Raw genomic sequence first — 18803 nt, 5'->3', positions numbered from 1 at the left:
TTAAGTGTGTAGCAAAAAAGAAAGTATATTTTTAAAGCGAGTAAGAAAAATGTAAACAAAATTCATCATAAAGTTTTACAACTGATATGTATTATTTGTGCATGAGGAGTCATGGTAGGTTCAGTAGGTACTGTATCTAGGGTCAGCCGCCACATGTTGTCTTTGGGATTAGGTGTTTGATTTCTGTTTCTCAGCATGGTATAACCAGTAATATGTAAAAAGTGCTGTTAAACAACAAACCAACCAACCAACCGTAACTACGCATAATAGTGAGGGAGATTTTTCATGTATGTGCCAGGCCCTTCTGCTTTTTTTCACAAGTTATGATTTGATTCCATAACAATTATCAATGATGGTTTTTGGAAGATGATTCTTCAGTCTTTACTATTAAGATAAATGGTCATGAATCCTTGGCAAGACCTTATTAGCCATGAGTCATATTTACACAAGAGAACCATCTCACTGCCTTTTTCTGTTGTAGCAAAGATTGCACCTCTCAAAATGCAAAGCATTGATAATAGTCATAGGGTCTTATGATAATTTGTTTACCTCTTTGTTTTCTTCCTGCACTGAAATATGGACCTTATTGCTAACCTTTACAGCTCTTTTGTTCAATCTTGCAAGTATAGTGTGCAAATATTCTAATAATTTAACATATGATTTAAATAAAATATAGGTTCTGTTAATATATATAAAGGTACAGTTCAAATAATTTTTAAGACTCAGGCTTATTTGATTGATATTTTTTAGTCATAAATTTGTTACTCTAGTACCTGTACACATTTGAGAACTTCAGAATATTTATTGTATTCTGAATCTAATCTAATGGCAGAATTTTGTCATCATAACTTTCTTTCATATGGTAATATATGAGTGATAAACAAGACAGATCAGTCAGTAGGCTTTTCGTGTTCTAATCATGAAGTTAAATTGGTGGATGCAAAGTTTTTTGTTGGTACAACAGTATTTTATAGTCTCCTTGGTGTTTACAGTGGCATTTTGTTGCCATTTTTGCAATGTCATTCTTCTTAGATTGGTTACATCCTTAATGTGTGACCAGAACCAAGTGTCTAAATTTTATTACAAAGTGAATGAGAATTTAAGAACCACTCTTTGACAAAACAGTAATGCTATCCAATTGCCAGTGTAAACCTAACAGACTGTCAGAAGCTGTTTAGTCATGCATTAAAACATGTCTTGAGAGATGACCCCTTCTCCCAGCGGAAAGCAGTCTCTCAAGAAATGTGCTGTTTCATAACAAAACTTTGCAAGAAGACCAGTTTTCAAGGTTGAAATTTAACAAGGCCTAAGGGGGAAATAGCAGCAATTAATGTATGTTGTTATGTATATTTCAGTGGCATTTTTTGTTAGGTTTTTGAAAGAATTTTTTTTTTATATGTTGTGAGTAACCAGCATTGTATCTAGTTGCTGAACTTGTCCAAAATCAGTGACTACATTTTTTTTTCTCTGAGTGAGAATTATTATCTTAAGCTGAATTGAGATATAAAAAACAACACAAACATCGAACATTCTGTGCAACTAGTTTCGCATTTATGCTTCTTCAGGCACAGAATGTTTTGAAAGAAAATGGATGATGTCTTTTATTTTAAAATAACAATTAGGTCATTACGTAACATCATAAATGATATGCATCATCATAACAATTTTATAAAAATATATATATATATATGACAGGATCTAAAAGATACACAAGTTTCTAATGAAACCTGAATCACTAAAATAATAGAATAAAATAGAGACAAACAGTCAACCGTTCCGGTGGCCTAGTGGTTAGAGCGTCCGCCTCGGATGCGGGAGGTCGTGGGTTCGATCCCCAGCCAAGTCATACCAAAGACTTACAAAAATGGTACTAACAGCTGCCATGCTTGGCATTCGGCATTAAGATGTTATTGTTAGGACTGGTCGGCCTGGTGTCAGGATAATGTGACTGGATGGGATATCATGCTACATGTCTGCGGCATGATGCCCCAGTGCTAGACATCACTATAAACTGCCACATTGCAGACATCGTAGCGATATGACTGAAAAATTGTTAAAGCAACGTTAAAAATCAAAATCACATCACACATCACAAACAGTCATACATATAATTATATTGTTATAAAGGATATGCAGTATCACAGTTTTAAAAAATAATAACAAATTAAAAACAATTGTACAATTTTATATAGTACATTGGCATTAAGGCCATTAGGATACAAAGAATCTAACTTATGAATCCAGAAAGTTCTTTTATAAATCTATTCATGTCACCATGCACAATATCTATTGGCATGAAAGAAAATTCGAGTAGAGAGTGATAATTGTGGACTACTTGATTTCCATCGCATGCCTTTATATTCCTTCTAGAGTAATGAACTTTTGATCCTCATCTAGGGTTTGGTTTTGTGTCATAGTTTGTCATATAACTGATGTTTTTCTGAAAGTGTCTTATTTGTGCTTTAAGATATAGCAGAATCAGTTTCTATTATCGTTTTGTCCAGAGGATCATTTGGGCTAGAATTTATTTCTTCAGATTATTCAAGTGATTTTTCTCAGGAAAAACTGAATGCTCTTAAGAAAATAAGATTCTTGGACAGACATTCACTGGGATTTATAGTGAATTCAAACCTGGAATTATATTACTGTGTTTCAACAAAAGCCTGTTGGTACAACACCACAATACAGGGCACCACAGACACATCAACAGTTTCAGTGTTGGCTTTAATTTAGATTTCCACTAAAGTTTATTCAGACCTTTTAGTATTAGGACTTGTGTCTGTAATTCTAGGATTATTTTGGGATTTAATTTGCAATACCAAAAGTTCTTTTTTTCATTTTGACTTGGTATTCTTGGGAAATAAATTATTTGTTGAATTTTACAAAGCCTGTTGCTTCTTATTCTTTTCTATTACTTAGTTTAAACCATAAGCTCTAACAATTTGCATTTATTCTTTATTCTTATTTATTGTTAACATATTGCATTCTTTTCATCTGATTTTAATTTTTTTGTAGCCTAAAAAACTTAAGTATATAATAAAAATAATGTAAAACAGCTCAAGGGATGGTGGTGACAAAGGAAAGAAAAGTGGTGGATTTGCCCTGGATTATTTTGTATACATTTTAATTCATATAAGTTGCACATTACCACATAAGTACATTACAATATAAAAACAAATCTTTATTGTTACAAGCAATCACAACCAATACATGTATGATAGTTCAATATCAAAAACAAAACTTGAATAATTACAAATTATAAAAACATACCAATACCATACTCTCATTATTAAATATTCCCATTTAACATAAAATAGAAATGTTATTTACACATGTATCCACACACACACATACACACACACACAAATGTAAGTATGGATCTGTTCACTGGAATGGTATTCCTTTACCCCAAAAGAATATACAAGTCAAGTTTTATTTGTTTTCGGGGGAGGGGGGGCTGGGGTACCTTTCTGGGGAAAATAGAATAGTTTGGTGATGATGATGATACAGAATACATTCAGACATAAAGTGTCATAAAGTACATGAGTAGGCAGGACTATTAATAAAGTGCATGAGTAGGCAGGACTATTAATAAAGTGTCATAAAGTGCATGAGTAGGCAGGACTGTTAATAAAGTGTCATAAAGTGCATGAGTAGGCAGGACTATTAATAAAGTGTCATAAAGTGCATGAGTAGGCAGGACTATTAATAAAGTGTCATAAAGTGCATGAGTAGGCAGGACTATTAATAAAGTGTCATAAAGTACAGGAGTAGGCAGGACTATTAATAAGATAACCAAGATAGATGAAAGTTAAAAATAAGTTGAATATACTACTTTTATCACAAGTAGGATATTATCACCATGACTTCCACATTGAAAATATGCCAATGTTTTATTCTGAAGCTTAAAAACTACTTCTTTAACTTTGATGACTGTTTCATTCTTAATTGGTTGTTCAACTATCAAATTAATTCTGGTAAAGGGTTGTTCTACTGGTAAAGGGTTCTTCTACTTAGCATGGTTACAAAGTGATCACTGTGTCTCAGATTATAGCGTGTTTCTCTAGTAAGAAGGGGTGAAGGGGTAAGTGATCTTTTAGATACATTGGTGGCAGATTATTTGTGATTTTATATATGCATATATATTATTTTATTTGCCTTTCTACTAGTGTGTTCAATTATTTTAAAAATAAATTGCATCTTTGCATATTCATGTAAGTCATTTACTAATTGAGGTCCCTGTAGTTGCACCATATCAAGTCAGCTGAATTGGTTATTAATCACATCTCAGATTTATACCCTGGTATAAGGTTGAAGAAAATAAGATAAATTTATTTTAACTTGATTTTGATTGGGTATATTTTTAAAAGCTGTAGACTGCTTATTCTTTTGGAAACTAGTACCTGTACCATTAGAAAATAGTATTACTCCATGGTGTTTATGTGACTTAACAAAGCAAGGCATTTAGCAGTTGTAGCAGATTTAAACAACAAAGATACATTCATTTCTGGAAGGGTTAAAGTTTATGAACTATTTGTTAACCCATTAATTATTCTTGTAAAATTCCTCATTTACAACACTTTACAATTTGAGGATCGCCCAAAAATAAAGAATTGGAAAGATGAGTTAATCATCAAAGAGTCTTGTCTATGTTTTTAGCTCATTAGCAATATCATTTACATTAACCAGAAATAGGAAAGGTCCAAAAACTAACCCTGGAGGTACACCATCAGAGAGTTCTTAAGTAAAACAAAAACCTGCTGCAAACGATAACTGTTTCCCCCATGTGTATATAATCTTTGAAACAGGACAAGAGGTTTCATTTGACACTATCTTTAGCAAGTATAATTATTAATAGTATATGTTAAACCCTTTCAGACCCTTTTGATATACCACAGAAGACAATACAAGAATATTCACTCCTATCATACAGAATTAATAAGTATGACCACAAATGAACCATGACTTGTATACAAGAAATTATTGTAATGAAAATAATTGTATACATGTTTATGAACAATTGCTTTAAAAAAAAACTTACAACAAAACTGAGTAGTGGAATTTGTTTGTAATTAGAAACAGGATCAGTCACCTTCACAAAAGAGAGGAATGCAGTTCTACTACCCCTCGAATTTGCATAGGTGTCAGACATAGAAGTGAATATATATGTATTATGCTCACTGAATTTCAAGTATTCACTATTCTTATGTCCTAGGAAAGAGTATGGATTGAGTTTCATTGCACTTACCCCTATGTGGAGAGGGTTGATGATACTTACTTTTTACATTCATGTTTGGTTTGGTGTTTTAAAACACAGCAGCACCAACTGGATATTTGGTGCCAAGGCAATTGGATTAAAATGCCTTACCCATGGACACACCACAGCAGCCCCAACCCAGGTTGATCTATGATTACACCCATTTGCTTTGAGTTAAACATGCTAACAACTGCTCCACCACAGCTCTGTACATTAGATTTTGCATGTATATCTTGACCAAGTAGGTTGGGGTTTTTTTGCACCCTCTGTCTATCCTGTTATGCCTAGATTCATGAAACTTGGTAAGGGAATGCATCTTGTTGAGTACTATACACTTGTCACAAAGTGGGTCACTGTGACAAACATATCATACTACACTAACTTTGTTTAAATTTTGGGTTTAAAATTTATTTCTCAAACTTTGTTTATGCTAGAATCATTAAATTTAATTGCACACATCATTTTTAGTACCATACCCGTAAAACCAGAAGTCACTGTGACCTAATTTCACATTTTACTGGCTTAGATTAAGTTTTTTTTCATTTACCTCATGACCAGGTGTGGTTCTTTTTACACCCTGTTTGCATACCATTGTACTTAGATTCATGAAACTTGGTGGGGAGATGTATCTTGATGAGTACTACACCTTTATCACAAGATTATGTCACTGTAACCCATTTTTTCATGCTTCACTGATTCAGTTTTAAAACAAAATTCCTGCCAGAGTCATGAAACTAGATAATTGTATGCATGTTTTTTTATACCACATCCTTACAACAAATTTTCATAGTGATCCTAGGTTTTACATTTTACTGGCTTTGATTAAGTGTGTTAGCTCATGATTACACGGGGCCTTATTTTTTAACCTCATGTGCATTACTGTATTTACAGGAATCATGAAACTTTGTAAGATTGTGCATAATCATGTATTACACTCATTTTAAAAGCAGGTCACTGTTCCATTGACTGGTAAAATTGTGTCTTTTTTCTGTTCATGCTTTAATCATTAATTGAAATTGCATATGTCTCTCTTAGTGTCAGACTTGTACAAAAAAGTCACTGTGATGTATACAGTGACTACTGGAGGCTTCTCAGAGATTCATAGAGATGAGCTATGTATTAATTGATTTCATTCTGGTTATACATATTTATAACATTTTCAAGTAAATATATTTTTAATGTAGTTAAGATAACTTTAAAATGTTTCAGGTAAATATTTTAATAAAACTTGGAGCTCACAAGTTAAAAAAATTTTATTTTCAGGAAAACAGAAGATCCTATGGTGATTTGAGCGCACGAGGAAGAACAGCAAGTTCAGACCAGCTGGTCAATCGGCCATTTTGACAAATCACTTAATTAGTTGTTCAATTTGTATGCAGAACATGTCTACTGCCTTTATCCTCATCAGCTGTGTCATGTGTCTCCAGTGTCATGTAGCTCATGTGCTTTGTGAAAGTCATGTAGTTTTCGTTCAGGGCTATTTAAGTTAAAATGAACACTGAAAGGTCAGTGAGAGTATGCAAATTTGCTTATGAAGAGGGGAAGCTGTAAAGGCTTGCTTTAGCTTATCTTTATTACATACATGTGCAATTACCATTTAATATTCATTAAGTCTTCTGCTAAATGTACATTTAATATTCACTAAGTCTGCTGCTAAATGTATTTCAGAAGACAAATAAAATATGAACAAGTTCTGAATTACTTTAGTCTTGGAAATTCCTTTTTGTCATTAGATAGTGTAGTTCTGATATTTTACATGATTGAAGACATTTTTATTTGTTGACTAAATGTAGGTCTGCACAATTCAAATGACTTATCATATCATATATTCTTCTTTATAAATTGAGCCCAACTAAAAACAACATACACCCTGATCTGTTGTTGCATAATGTGCCTTCAGATCAGGGTCTGTGTTGTTCTTCTGATTACTCTAACAAGCTGGATAGAACCAGAGCAGCCATTGCATTATTTGACATCTGATAACGGTCTGTACAGTTTGCAGTTGGACTGGACTTGTGAGTACATATGGTATTCTTCCAGTCTGCTGGCTTAGATCCAGTTAGCTTACTTTTTTTGATAAAATGGAGCAAATGTATTGTTAGTTGACACTTAATATTTTTGATCCTCTGCACCTGCAATCTGATCATCTAATTCTGCAAATCTTGTATTTACCATTGTAAGTAACTTCCAGTTACTATGGGCCAACTCGTATTTGTCAGAATTTCACTTATGTCATTTAGCAGTTCAAAGTGACATTTGTTTCAAATTTGAGGACATTTTTGTATATATGAACATTGACTTTCATCATTAAAGAATGTAACATTAAATTTTTGCTTTCATAAAGCCTATGTTACTTGCACTGATTTTCTGTTTAGGGTATGATTAATTTGGATGGAGTATGCTGTAGCATAAACAATAATTAAAAATGACAGTCATTTGGTTTCATTTTTTTTTAAATTGTCATTAATTCAAATAAAATTGCTTGGTTGTATCTTAAAACTACTAATTTTTTGCAGTGTCAATTTGCATACTTGCTACATGTGATTTCTTTAAGTAAAGTTCTTACATGTCTACTCCACATGTACATGTCAGGATATTTAATGTTTATATAAATGTTGACTTTTTCCCACAGACTTTGTGATTTAGTATAACACATTCATGATTTGAATAATCTTGATCTCATTGTAATAAAGGTTTACCAACAGAATTCATTAAGCATTTGGTGGAAAAGTGTTTGCAAAGAAAATACTGTTTGAAGTTAAGACACTTGTACGTTTTATTGTGAATTTCTGAATATGTGGCTTTAGTGTTATGTTTTAAGTTCTGGTTGGTGTGTGTCTCCATCATTTAGACAAATAAGAGCTGTCTCTTGAAACCTTCTTTTGTTCATGACAGTTTAATTATTACGTTCTGAAAGATGTAAATTCAGTACCACTGCAAACATGTTGATGAAGATTGCTTGCTTTGACTTGATAAAGAGCACTATGTGTTAGAAATTGTATGACCTAGGTACATAAGATTATTCATGATTAAAAATAGCAATAAATAGGAAAATTACTTATTTTATAATATGAGAGAGATGAAAAGCAAATGATGGCAATGCTAGTGTAAGCACAAAAATTAATCTTCAATTTCACTAGAATATTAAAAGTCACATAACAGTTTTTTAAAGAATGTTATTTTATTTCCATTTATAATAGGAATCCAGATTTATATCAGCGGCTTCACTGACAGATTTGCATGATAAGAATAGTCTTGCTGTTGAATTAACAATTGTAGCGACCATTTAGATGAAGGTTTCTAGTGGTTAACTGCACACATGATCCTCTTAAAAAAATGAATGTATATTTAGAGCTGTAAGAAATCATTATCTTTTTTGTATCTCTTTGTAAAATAAATAAACAGGCTATAAGACTGGTTATAGGCCTAAAGCTATACAACTGTGGATTTAAGTGCTGTAGGTTTGACACAGGTTTACCTATGTTAGCTCTGAATACAATTTTAGTCCACAAAATTCCAGGTAAATTCTGACAGGACTGTACATTGTGATCAGACTGTAATGATCAGAATTTTAGAAGAGGATTTTCCATTAAGAAAGATGGGTTCAAGTTTCGAGCTCGGCCAATTTGGGTATTTGAGAAAGCTTGCTATTAGCCACTGTGGATCCATGGGGTTTTCCCAGGTTCTTCCTCCACCATTTATAGATACATACATACATTAACCTGAAAGCTGATGTACTCATGTTTTTCAGATAGTTCATTTGGATTATATGCCTTTGCAGTTCATGACTGCATGTGTAATTTCACACAACTCTTCATTCACTGGTTTATGATGAAATAGTGGGGTATTTAACAGGCCTTGAATCTCTAACTTTTGGAGAGGGAAAGAGGAGGTTGGAGAAGAAGATGAATGAATGAAAAAAGTATACGGATGGTACAGCTTTACTGCAGATTCCAGTTTTGTAATTGTAGGTTTTTTCCATTGCATTTTGATAACACACTTAGTAAAAGTCCAAACAGTATTACCTGTGCATTTATGGTGACCTTTGTGTATTACTATGGCCAGTATCAGTGCTTTGGCTGAACACTATGGACTGTATTCACAGCTAACCAGGTACTTGTTGAAAGGATATTTGTACCCAGTTAAATTTAATTTGCTGCCTGTTTTAATATGTCAACTATGGAACTAAGCTATTCAGTTAATACCTACAAAAAGTTACTGAGGTTTGTGGAGAATAATGTTTTCATTCATATAGTGGACATGTTGCCAACAATATCTATTTATTAAGGCTGATTTCCATGTCTGTCTCTGGTCAGTAACAGTGCTTTGACCAACAAAGTTAATATGTATACCAGTTAGGTCCCTTATTTTTGATTGACTTCCTTTTGCACAAAACTCAAATGCATGTCAGAACATTCCAGAATTATGTATCATACTTGGAGAACACTTGTATAGTTTTTTCTACAACTCTAATATTTTCCAAAATATTTTATATTTTGAAACTGGTAATAAAAACAGATTCATGGAAGATTCAGAAGGTTCATAGCATAATGCATGTCTTAAACAAGTGTTTGAGTTTTTGTTATTGATGTTTTTGAACTGAGATTGTGTTTTGTTCCCATAATGTTTAAAGAATACAGTGTGTGGGGCAGTATATATTGGAGTAAGGTTTTGTTCTGCACAATCTACAGTTAAATACATAGAGTTTTATGTTATCATTTGAAATGAAAGTGAAGGAAACAGCAGCCACACATTGTTAGATTTTGGTCCTCATCAAAAGATTGAGTGGTTAGCAGGGGACCTAGCCATGGTTTACAAAAATGATGACAGTATTAAGTATTTATGAGGTATTATTTTATGGCTGTTCCAGATTTGGGGTAAGATGTTTAGAGGGCACTTTTGACTCCAGCACTCATCCAATTTTAAGTTTACTGGTCAACACATAACACTTAGAAGAGACTTAATTAACCTAACCACACATACACTTTATTAAAGGGCTTACAAACCCTCAACAACAACACTCATCTTTATTAGAATATTGTGGTTGTTATGTACATCATAAGAGTTAATATATTTCCATGGAAACTGACTTCAAATCTTCAAACTCATGATCATGATTCATGTTTAAAAAAATGTTTATTCTACCCATACCCGAGTTTGCAGTACACATATTTGTGAAATAAAAAACATCTGCAGCCAGATCTACTGTATATACTGTGTACGTCAAGTTCCAATGTGAACAACATAGACCCTGTTCTGCCATCGCATAAAGTGCTAGCAAAACAGGGTCTATGTTTATTCTAGTGATTACTCCTAAGAGACTGCACAGACCCAGATTTGCTTGCACTATGTGCAAATGTAGATCTGGGTCTGAGTAGTTTGCAGTTGGATGTGATATGATTATATATGGTACATAAATTTGGTACTGTATGCTGTATATTTTAAATGTTTGTTGATTTGAATACAGCTCACAGTATGCAGACTTTTTTTGTTAATCCTCTCTACATGCAGTACATTAATTTATTTTGCAGCTTTGCCTAAAGTAACATTGATGCCTGTGCTTAAATTCATGAGTTGGAAACACAGTCCTTATGTTACCACAGAATGATCTTTGTTCATTAGGTGTTACAATTTGTTGTTGAAAATTTGTAACCCACAAAGCATTAGTTTTCCAAAAATCTTGTCAGCTGTGCTATATATAAATTATTGTTTAGTTAGGAAAGAAAATACCTTTTTAAGAATTGTAGTGACAGGGTTAAAAAAAAAAGTAAGTCACATAATCTGTTTAAAGCAGGGATATACTTGTAATTGTTGAGCAGGTGAGTGATTTCACTTTGGTACAACTCCTTATTGATATTCTTGAAATTGTTGAATAGGTGTGGTGTTTACTTTAGTAAGACTACTTATTGCTGTCGTGAGGAACATAGTGTCCTTTTCATGCTCAAATGATCATTGGTGAATATAAATTAGCCTGCCCGAATAGGACATGTTCATGCTATTGCAAGTTCAATCCCTTACATATCTATTGAATAATACATACAGAATGTCTGATTCAAGTAAATATTACTTACCTGTGTGTGTGTTTCAGAATTTGAACATAGCTTTAATTTGTTTAGCCCTATCACTGCAGTGTCAGCTGTATGGCAGTCTAAAATGATGTCTAGCACTGGGGCATGATGCTGCAGATATGTGGCATGATGTCCCATCCAGTCACATTATCCTGACACCAAGCTGACTAGCCCTAACACTAACCTCATAATGCTAAGCGTCAAGTGAGGCAGCTGCTAGTACTGTTTTTTTATAAGTCTTTGGTATGACTCATCCATGGTTCGAATCCTCAACCTCTGATATGTGTGAGACATTCTAACCACTTCGGCCACAGTTGTGGTATATTTCTTTCCTAATGCCTCACAATAAAAATTATTGCCTGAATTACCTTGATGCAGATCCTGTGAATTTTATCATGCTCAGAATCATGCTGTATAAGACTTTGTTTTTTACATTTCTAAATGCAGTGCAGTTTGACAGCACATGGACTCGTAAATATGCCTGCCTGTATAGAAACCTCATCAGTGTATACAAATATGCAACAGTTTAATTCTGTACCAATCTGGCATTGACACTTTCTTAGCCAATTGAAAATACAATAGGAAAAAGCCTGCAGGTCCCACCTTCACCAATATAGGACAGTATTTTAGTATTGTTTTGGTTCACTTTGACCAATCAAGTAAACTTTTGCACATGGATTTTGGGTAATTTACATAAAAATGGTTGAATTACCTTATAAAACTAACATATTCCTTGCTATGGCATAAAGTAAAAATATTGAATTCATAAGAGATCTAATTTCTGCATGAATCTGTGGTAGGACTTGATTAGATGGAATAGCTTTTAAAATATACTGCTCACGCTGTGTAAAGATCATGTTTACTTGTAAGATTTTTATATCAAACCTTAACAAGCATAAACTTTATACTTAGCAATATGTTGGCAAGGAATGATATTCCTGTATAGAAACAATCTATATATGTCATATATTGAGATATACCATGTACAGAAACTCTATGTATTTTCTGAACTTACATCAGGTTTAATGTCAAAAGTTTTTATTGTACCCTTTTGTTTTTACAACATGAAGAATGTATGTATATAACTCTAGAGAATCCAAGCATAGAGTGAGTTCTGACTGCTATGAAAATGAGATAACATTCCACCATTTTTCTTGTAAAATCACAAAAACACTGTAAATGATCTGTTATTTTAAAACTCTAGTTATTTGTTGACTAATCAAATTATTGTTTGTATTGTGTAGAACGAACTATAATACTAATACCAAGTGTTGTCTGACTTCCATTGTGTTGGAGGACTATATGATTAAGATTTTGTGGTACAGAATGATTATGTCTGGCAAAGAATTCTGCATAGTTAGATGCCATCTTTCATGATCGCTTGTAAAGGCCTTAAGATTAAATAGGTTGATTGCAATATTTGCATATGCAGGAATAAGATTTTTATTTTTTCCACAAATTTGCCAGGAAGCATACTTTCAGGTGTATATTTCAAAGAATCACAAAGTTTGTAATTTATTTGCTAATGTATACCGTATATACTCAAATATTAATGGGATCCAGCTGTTTGCTAGCTCTGCCATCACATAATGTGCTAGCGGATCTGAATCATTGAAGTTTGTTAGGACTAATCAGAAAACAACAACATAGACTCTGATCTACTGTTGATTGGGTCTGTCTTATTTTCAGATGGATCTGACATGTATGTTGTTACATACAGTAATGCGCACACAACTGAAGACAACTCAGATCAATCATGGCTTAACATGCCAACAGGTAAGGGTCTATGCTGCTGCTGCTTCATCTTAGGGGTGGATGCTTTGTGTATTTGGTTTAGAGTTGGTGGGGCACTCACACCACCCATACTAACCTTTTCTGGGGATCCACCACCACTTTTTAAACTGTTACCCATTAGAATACAAATCTGGGATCCACCCCTGGTAAGCAAACAGCACAGTCTCAGATTTTCCAGTGCATAATTCAGAAGCAGATCAACGTCTATGCTGTTTTTAGTTGGTTTCATGTTATAATGGGAAAATAATTAACAAAATATTAAATCTCACTCGTACTTCACCGCCACATGCATATCATTGTTACACAGATTATTTAGTCCGGTTTAATTCAAGAGAAAGTACTTTTTGTTGAGGGCATTTACATACCAATACTTTTAAAATTATTTGTAGGCATTATGAACACAGAGCTGGATGTATGTTTTGTGTGTATGACATATATATATATATATATATTGTTTGCAGTTTCACTGCAAAGGCAATTTTATTCTGCCAACTATAATGTTTATCTCTCTCTCTGTAAAGTTTCTTTTCCACAACATAACTCTCTAGTTGTTTAAGGTATGGCAACCAGACTTGGAAAACATGTCAAGCAATTCAATTTGAGATTCCTTTGGAGATTGAAAACTTTCTGCATTTGATCCTTTTTGCTGCCTTTGAGACAAAGCGCAACATGACTGTATATAAATTTACAGCGCTGGATCACACAGTTTGAGTGCTTAACTATCGAGTATAGTTGGATGGTGTTTTCACATATGCAGGGTAATGTTGAATATCTCAAAATGATTTGTATAGCTCACTTGGCTATAAGACCAAGTGAGCTTATGGTAGTGTTCTTCATCTGTCCTATCATTAGTAACAATTGCTATCTTTTAGTACCACTTTCAAACTTGGCAGAGAGCTTTTTAGTATAATGGCCTTTCAGTGGTGCACAAATGATGCATCAGATATGGATACCATTACCAAAAATTGAACCCTGTTTTTTTTTTTATTTGGACAGCTTTAACAGAATTTGATTAAATTTTACAGAAAGGATTCTGACAAAAAGCATTCAGAGTTATACAAAATGATGCCAATCCATCATTAAATATAGCCAATATTACCAAAATAGAAAAACCTACCCTTCATCTATCAACAGTTGCTGTTGTTTTTGTAGGGTTTAATGCCATTTCTCAGCACAAGATAGGCTATACATGTTGGCAAGTATAAATGGTGGAGGAAGAACCCTGGAAAACCCCAGAAAGAATCACTGACCCACGAAAAGCTATTGGCAAGCTTTCTAACATAACCACATTAGCCATATCCGAGGCTCGAACCCACGCAGACAGGTGAGATGGTAGTGATCCGTAATGGTGAGTGCTTTAGACCACTTGGCCACTGGGGGCCTCGCCCAACAGTTGCTATTTTCAGCTTCTCAAAAACTGCATTACCAATTTCAGTTAAACATGGCACAGCATCCTGGCATAAAGGTCTATAGAGTTGATGCCAATCTGATGTGAAATATGGCTGCCGGTATTAAAAATTGAACAACCTTATGGTGACTTCTCCAAAAGCACTGATTATAATTTGAAAAAAATTGACAATGCTTCTTGTCCTAAAGACCTTTGACAATTGTAAAAATGAAGCCAATCTGCCTTCACATATAACTGCCATAGGTTTTTAAAAATGCCTTTAAATGACAGAAACTGCATGTTAAAATTTGGTTAAAAGCACTCTGGTGTTAAGGTCTTTAAATTTACATAAACTATGTTGCTTTGCTATGAGATCTGGCTTCTGTCACTAAAAAAGAAAACTTTATTAAGGATTTCTAAGTAAACTCTCACTGGTATTTTTTCCCTATTCTGTAGAAAGTTTCCTTGCTTAGATGCATTTCAGATTTATGAAAGTGCTTCCATTTTGACATAAAATATTGCTGCTGTCACTGAAGGTAGACAAATGTTTACTTTATCTCGACAAATGTTGAACAGGATTTTATCAATTTTGACACAAAAATATATTAATCAATGGCAACTTTCTGTTGGACAAAAAAAAAAATTATGCTGATGTTTGATAATATGGTTAATGGTACATAAATATGAGAAACCTTGAAATAATTGTTTTACAACAAGCAAGTAACAAAATTGGAGAAATTTCAATTGAAAACTTCCTACAGATGCAGACTTTTTTGCCAACTGTTCTTGCATTTGGCTGTTTACAGATGTCAGCAAAGTGAGCAATCTTAAAGTCACATGGGTCTCTTGCTGTTATAACTGAGGTTCTTTTATTAACATTTCAATGTTAATCTTTGCACAGTTCGTGCTAGCATATATCATGATACATTTTTCAGTTTTGTCTCCCAGAATTCAAAATATGTGCCATACTATCACAAACAAGTACATGTAGATCGATAGAAAATGTACTTCAGTACTTTTGCATTTAAAATTACTCGAGTGTTCATATTAAAACAGCTAATAATACCAGGCACTAGCATCAGGTCGCTATTTTGGGTGTTTTATTTAGCAAGGTGTCTCTGCCATGAACATTTATATTGATCATTTATTAGACAAGTATACCAAGTTACTATATACAGCCATCCAGTTGGACAAGTCATAATTTATGGATGAAATAATACTTTGCCAGCTTTATTTTCATGGACATGGACCTGAAAAGCAATCACAAAAGTTGTGTTTATAAAATGTCTACCAGTTATAAGGTAATTATTGTCTTGGAATATTTCAATACAGGCCTGTTAAAAGGAGAGAACTGTACATTTCAGTATAGCTTCCTTGAGGAATTCGGTTTGTTTATGGATTCAGGCGATATAATTTGTAATTACCCATTTTTTAAACTTTCTTTTGATGCCTGTCAAAAGGCACAATATATGGTATGATATCTAATTTTTCTCATCTGGACACTATAACTCAAGTTTTATACAATCATGGGTTATACGTCACATAGTGAAGAAGTTTACTTTTAAGGTTCCAAAAGTTAGTGGTGTTATGAATGAAATTGGAAAAAAAAGGTTTCTGCACCATAACAGTATTTCAACATCACAGACCAGAACTAAATGTTATGAATGGCTTATATTTGGGATGTCCAAGACTCGGACATGATAAGCTGCATATTAAAAAATTTGATGCAGCATTTGCCTTCATATCTTTTCTAACTACAGATCCAGAAGTAAATGAGCTCTGCAGTTGATGATAGTCTAGTTATTTATCGTTCCTTCAACCTGGTTATACATTTACATTGCTCATTGAATGTCTGTCCAGCAAGATTTTTCCCATACTATTGTTATCTCCCATGTAAAAGTAATTTTGACCTTGGAGAAAATACTAGAGGGCAAAAATATTATCTAGCAGAGACAGTATAACTGAGATGACAACATAATAATTACCTGACATAATGATAGATAATTGAGCTAATGACGTCTACAAGTCACACATTTCTATGCCTGATTGGCAATGAAATAAAGGCATGTAAAAGTAAAAATATGAACTTTAAAACTAGCAATTCTTGCAAACTTAAACTTGGAGTAAGGAAAAATAACATCAATTTTGGTATCAAAGTCATGGTCATAGTGACTGATAAAATAAAAATGGTTTACACTGGATCAGTTCTGCATCACAGACCTGGACTAAACTTTGTTGATGGCTTGCAATTGGAGTATGACATGTAGTCAAATGGTCAATGGTTAAGGTCACTGGCTGAAAAATGAAAATATATTGCAGAATAAAACCTTTAGTTGCTGATCGTATACTGTTACAGAAGGTTTGGATGGTGTAAACTTTGAGCAAGAGAGGAACCTATTGATTATGGATTGAAAGATCAGAGGTCATGGTCATTGTGACTCAAAGAAAAATGGGATATGTTCATTAATTTTTGTTCAAAAGTTAGTTACGTAACCAAACTTTATGAATGACTTGCACTCAGGGTAAGAAAGTAAACTATATTTTGGGGTCAGTGACAAAGTCTAATAAGAAAATGATGGTTTCTACAGAGAAAGTTTAGTTCCCAACAACATGCGTTGACCAAAGGTCAGATTATTTTTCAATATTCTCCAGAGCCAGTCATACCCTACTACTGCCTACAAATAGGACTATTAAATGTGGGTTAGGTGTATAATGTACAATTCACATTACTCTTGTCGTAGCTTTGTTCGAATATGTATATTTATTGACATTTTACCTTAAATAGTCATGTTATATATAATTACTGAATGAAAGGTTTTCATACAAGTTATGCCACACTATGTATATACCTGATTGTGACTGGTATTAAAATGTGGATGTACCATCTTTTAGGGTTATGCCTATAATAAATCATAATAAATTATAACATGGGTTATAATATGGTATTTTAACTTTTTATTTTTCCCTTCTGATAATTAATGTTCTTGCAATTTCAAGTAATGTGCTTCGTTTGGAGGAATGATACATTTTCTCTAAGTAAAAGCTTGCAATGAAAACAAGTTTTTACAAGTATGAATGAATGGAAATGTGTGTTGTGCCATGCTTGCACTGCTGTGATTTGTATGTGATTGGTGCATATTGCCTGACATTATTTATTAAATTACTTTAAATGCTATAATTTTGTGTGCTTGTTATTTTTATTTGCAGCTTTGAAAACAGTATAATGGGTGATTTTAGTTTCAGTATTATCCACAACAGCTGAAGCAACTTTGATCAAAGTGTCGTCCCTAGCAATGTTGTAGCTGTCATTGTAACCATATGGAAAACCCAGTTTTCAACTTCTCAGGATTGTATTGTCAGTTTATATTAAATTAGATTGGAACAAATGTCAATTTATACTAAATTTGATTGGCATGCTTTGTAAAAGTTGTGTGCAGAGTGGTTTTCCTACCAATACTGTAGCTTCATTAACAAGCAAGTGGAAAACATATTTTAACTTCTTCACATGAACAGCAAAGCCAGTTTTGAGAAAACTTTATAAGAATATTTCGTAAGACATGCTTTACCAGAATTGTGTTTGAGATGGCTTCCCTGACAGTGGTGTGGATTCCATAGCAACCATATTAAATTATCCACAACAGCTGAGGCAACTTTGATCAAATTTTGCAGGACATGCTTTAAAAGATTTGTGTTCTGATTGACTCCCTACCAATGATATGGATTCCATAGCAGCCATGTGGAAAACCTATTATAACTTATCTACAGTGGTTGAGTCAGTTCAATTAAGCGTGAAAAAATAATTATGATTTGTTATTCATGATATGTATCTAGAGTGGTTCTCCTTGCGACTTCCTTGGCAGGTAGATGGAAAACTTTTTTTAAAAACTTCTACAGATTGGCTAAGCTAATTTATATTAAACTTTGCAGAAACAATTCTTAGGATTTGCTTTACCTAAAGACTTTCCTGGTTTGTCTTCCCCAATAATGGTGAGGCTTCAACAGCATGCTTGCATGTAGCAGTTGCCAGCATGGCTGAACCGGCTGTAGTCCAGTTACATAAAAATGTTCCTTGGAATATGCTTTGTCTGTGTTTAGTGTGGTTCACCAGGCAACTGTGTGACTTTCATAGCATCCAGTTATAATACGTAAGATAATCGCCATTAGTTATGTCCATTTGGATTTATACAAAACTATCAAGGAACGATTTTCTCTCCAAACTATCAGACCAGTCATGATGGGCTTTAAGTAACAGAAAGAAGCAAAACTAACAAGTTTTGTAAAACTTAACAGATAATTT

The 18803-nt window shown here is 33.4% G+C and overlaps 1 protein-coding gene across 8 annotated transcripts in view; it reads left to right on the top strand.

Annotated features, from left to right (window-relative positions):
- Positions 1 to 17684, top strand: part of LOC149805767 (kinesin light chain-like) — a 138375-nt gene extending 120691 nt beyond the window's left edge. For all 8 annotated transcript variants that reach the window (XM_089950446.1, XM_089950444.1, XM_089950447.1 and 5 more), the window contains one exon: positions 6521 to 17684. In XM_089950446.1, coding sequence (XP_089806572.1) covers positions 6521 to 6548 — 28 coding nt within the window. In that variant the 3' untranslated portion in view covers positions 6549 to 17684. The remainder of the gene's footprint in view (positions 1 to 6520) is intronic.
- Positions 17685 to 18803: the final 1119 nt, after the last annotated feature.

This window comes from Sinohyriopsis cumingii, chromosome 2, assembly GCF_028554795.1.
Source record: "Sinohyriopsis cumingii isolate HCF-2022 chromosome 2, ASM2855479v2, whole genome shotgun sequence".
In the NCBI taxonomy this organism is placed as follows: Eukaryota; Metazoa; Mollusca; class Bivalvia; order Unionida; family Unionidae; genus Sinohyriopsis; species Sinohyriopsis cumingii.
Note: the sequence above shows the minus strand (reverse complement) of the source record. Positions and strands in the feature narration are given on the sequence as shown.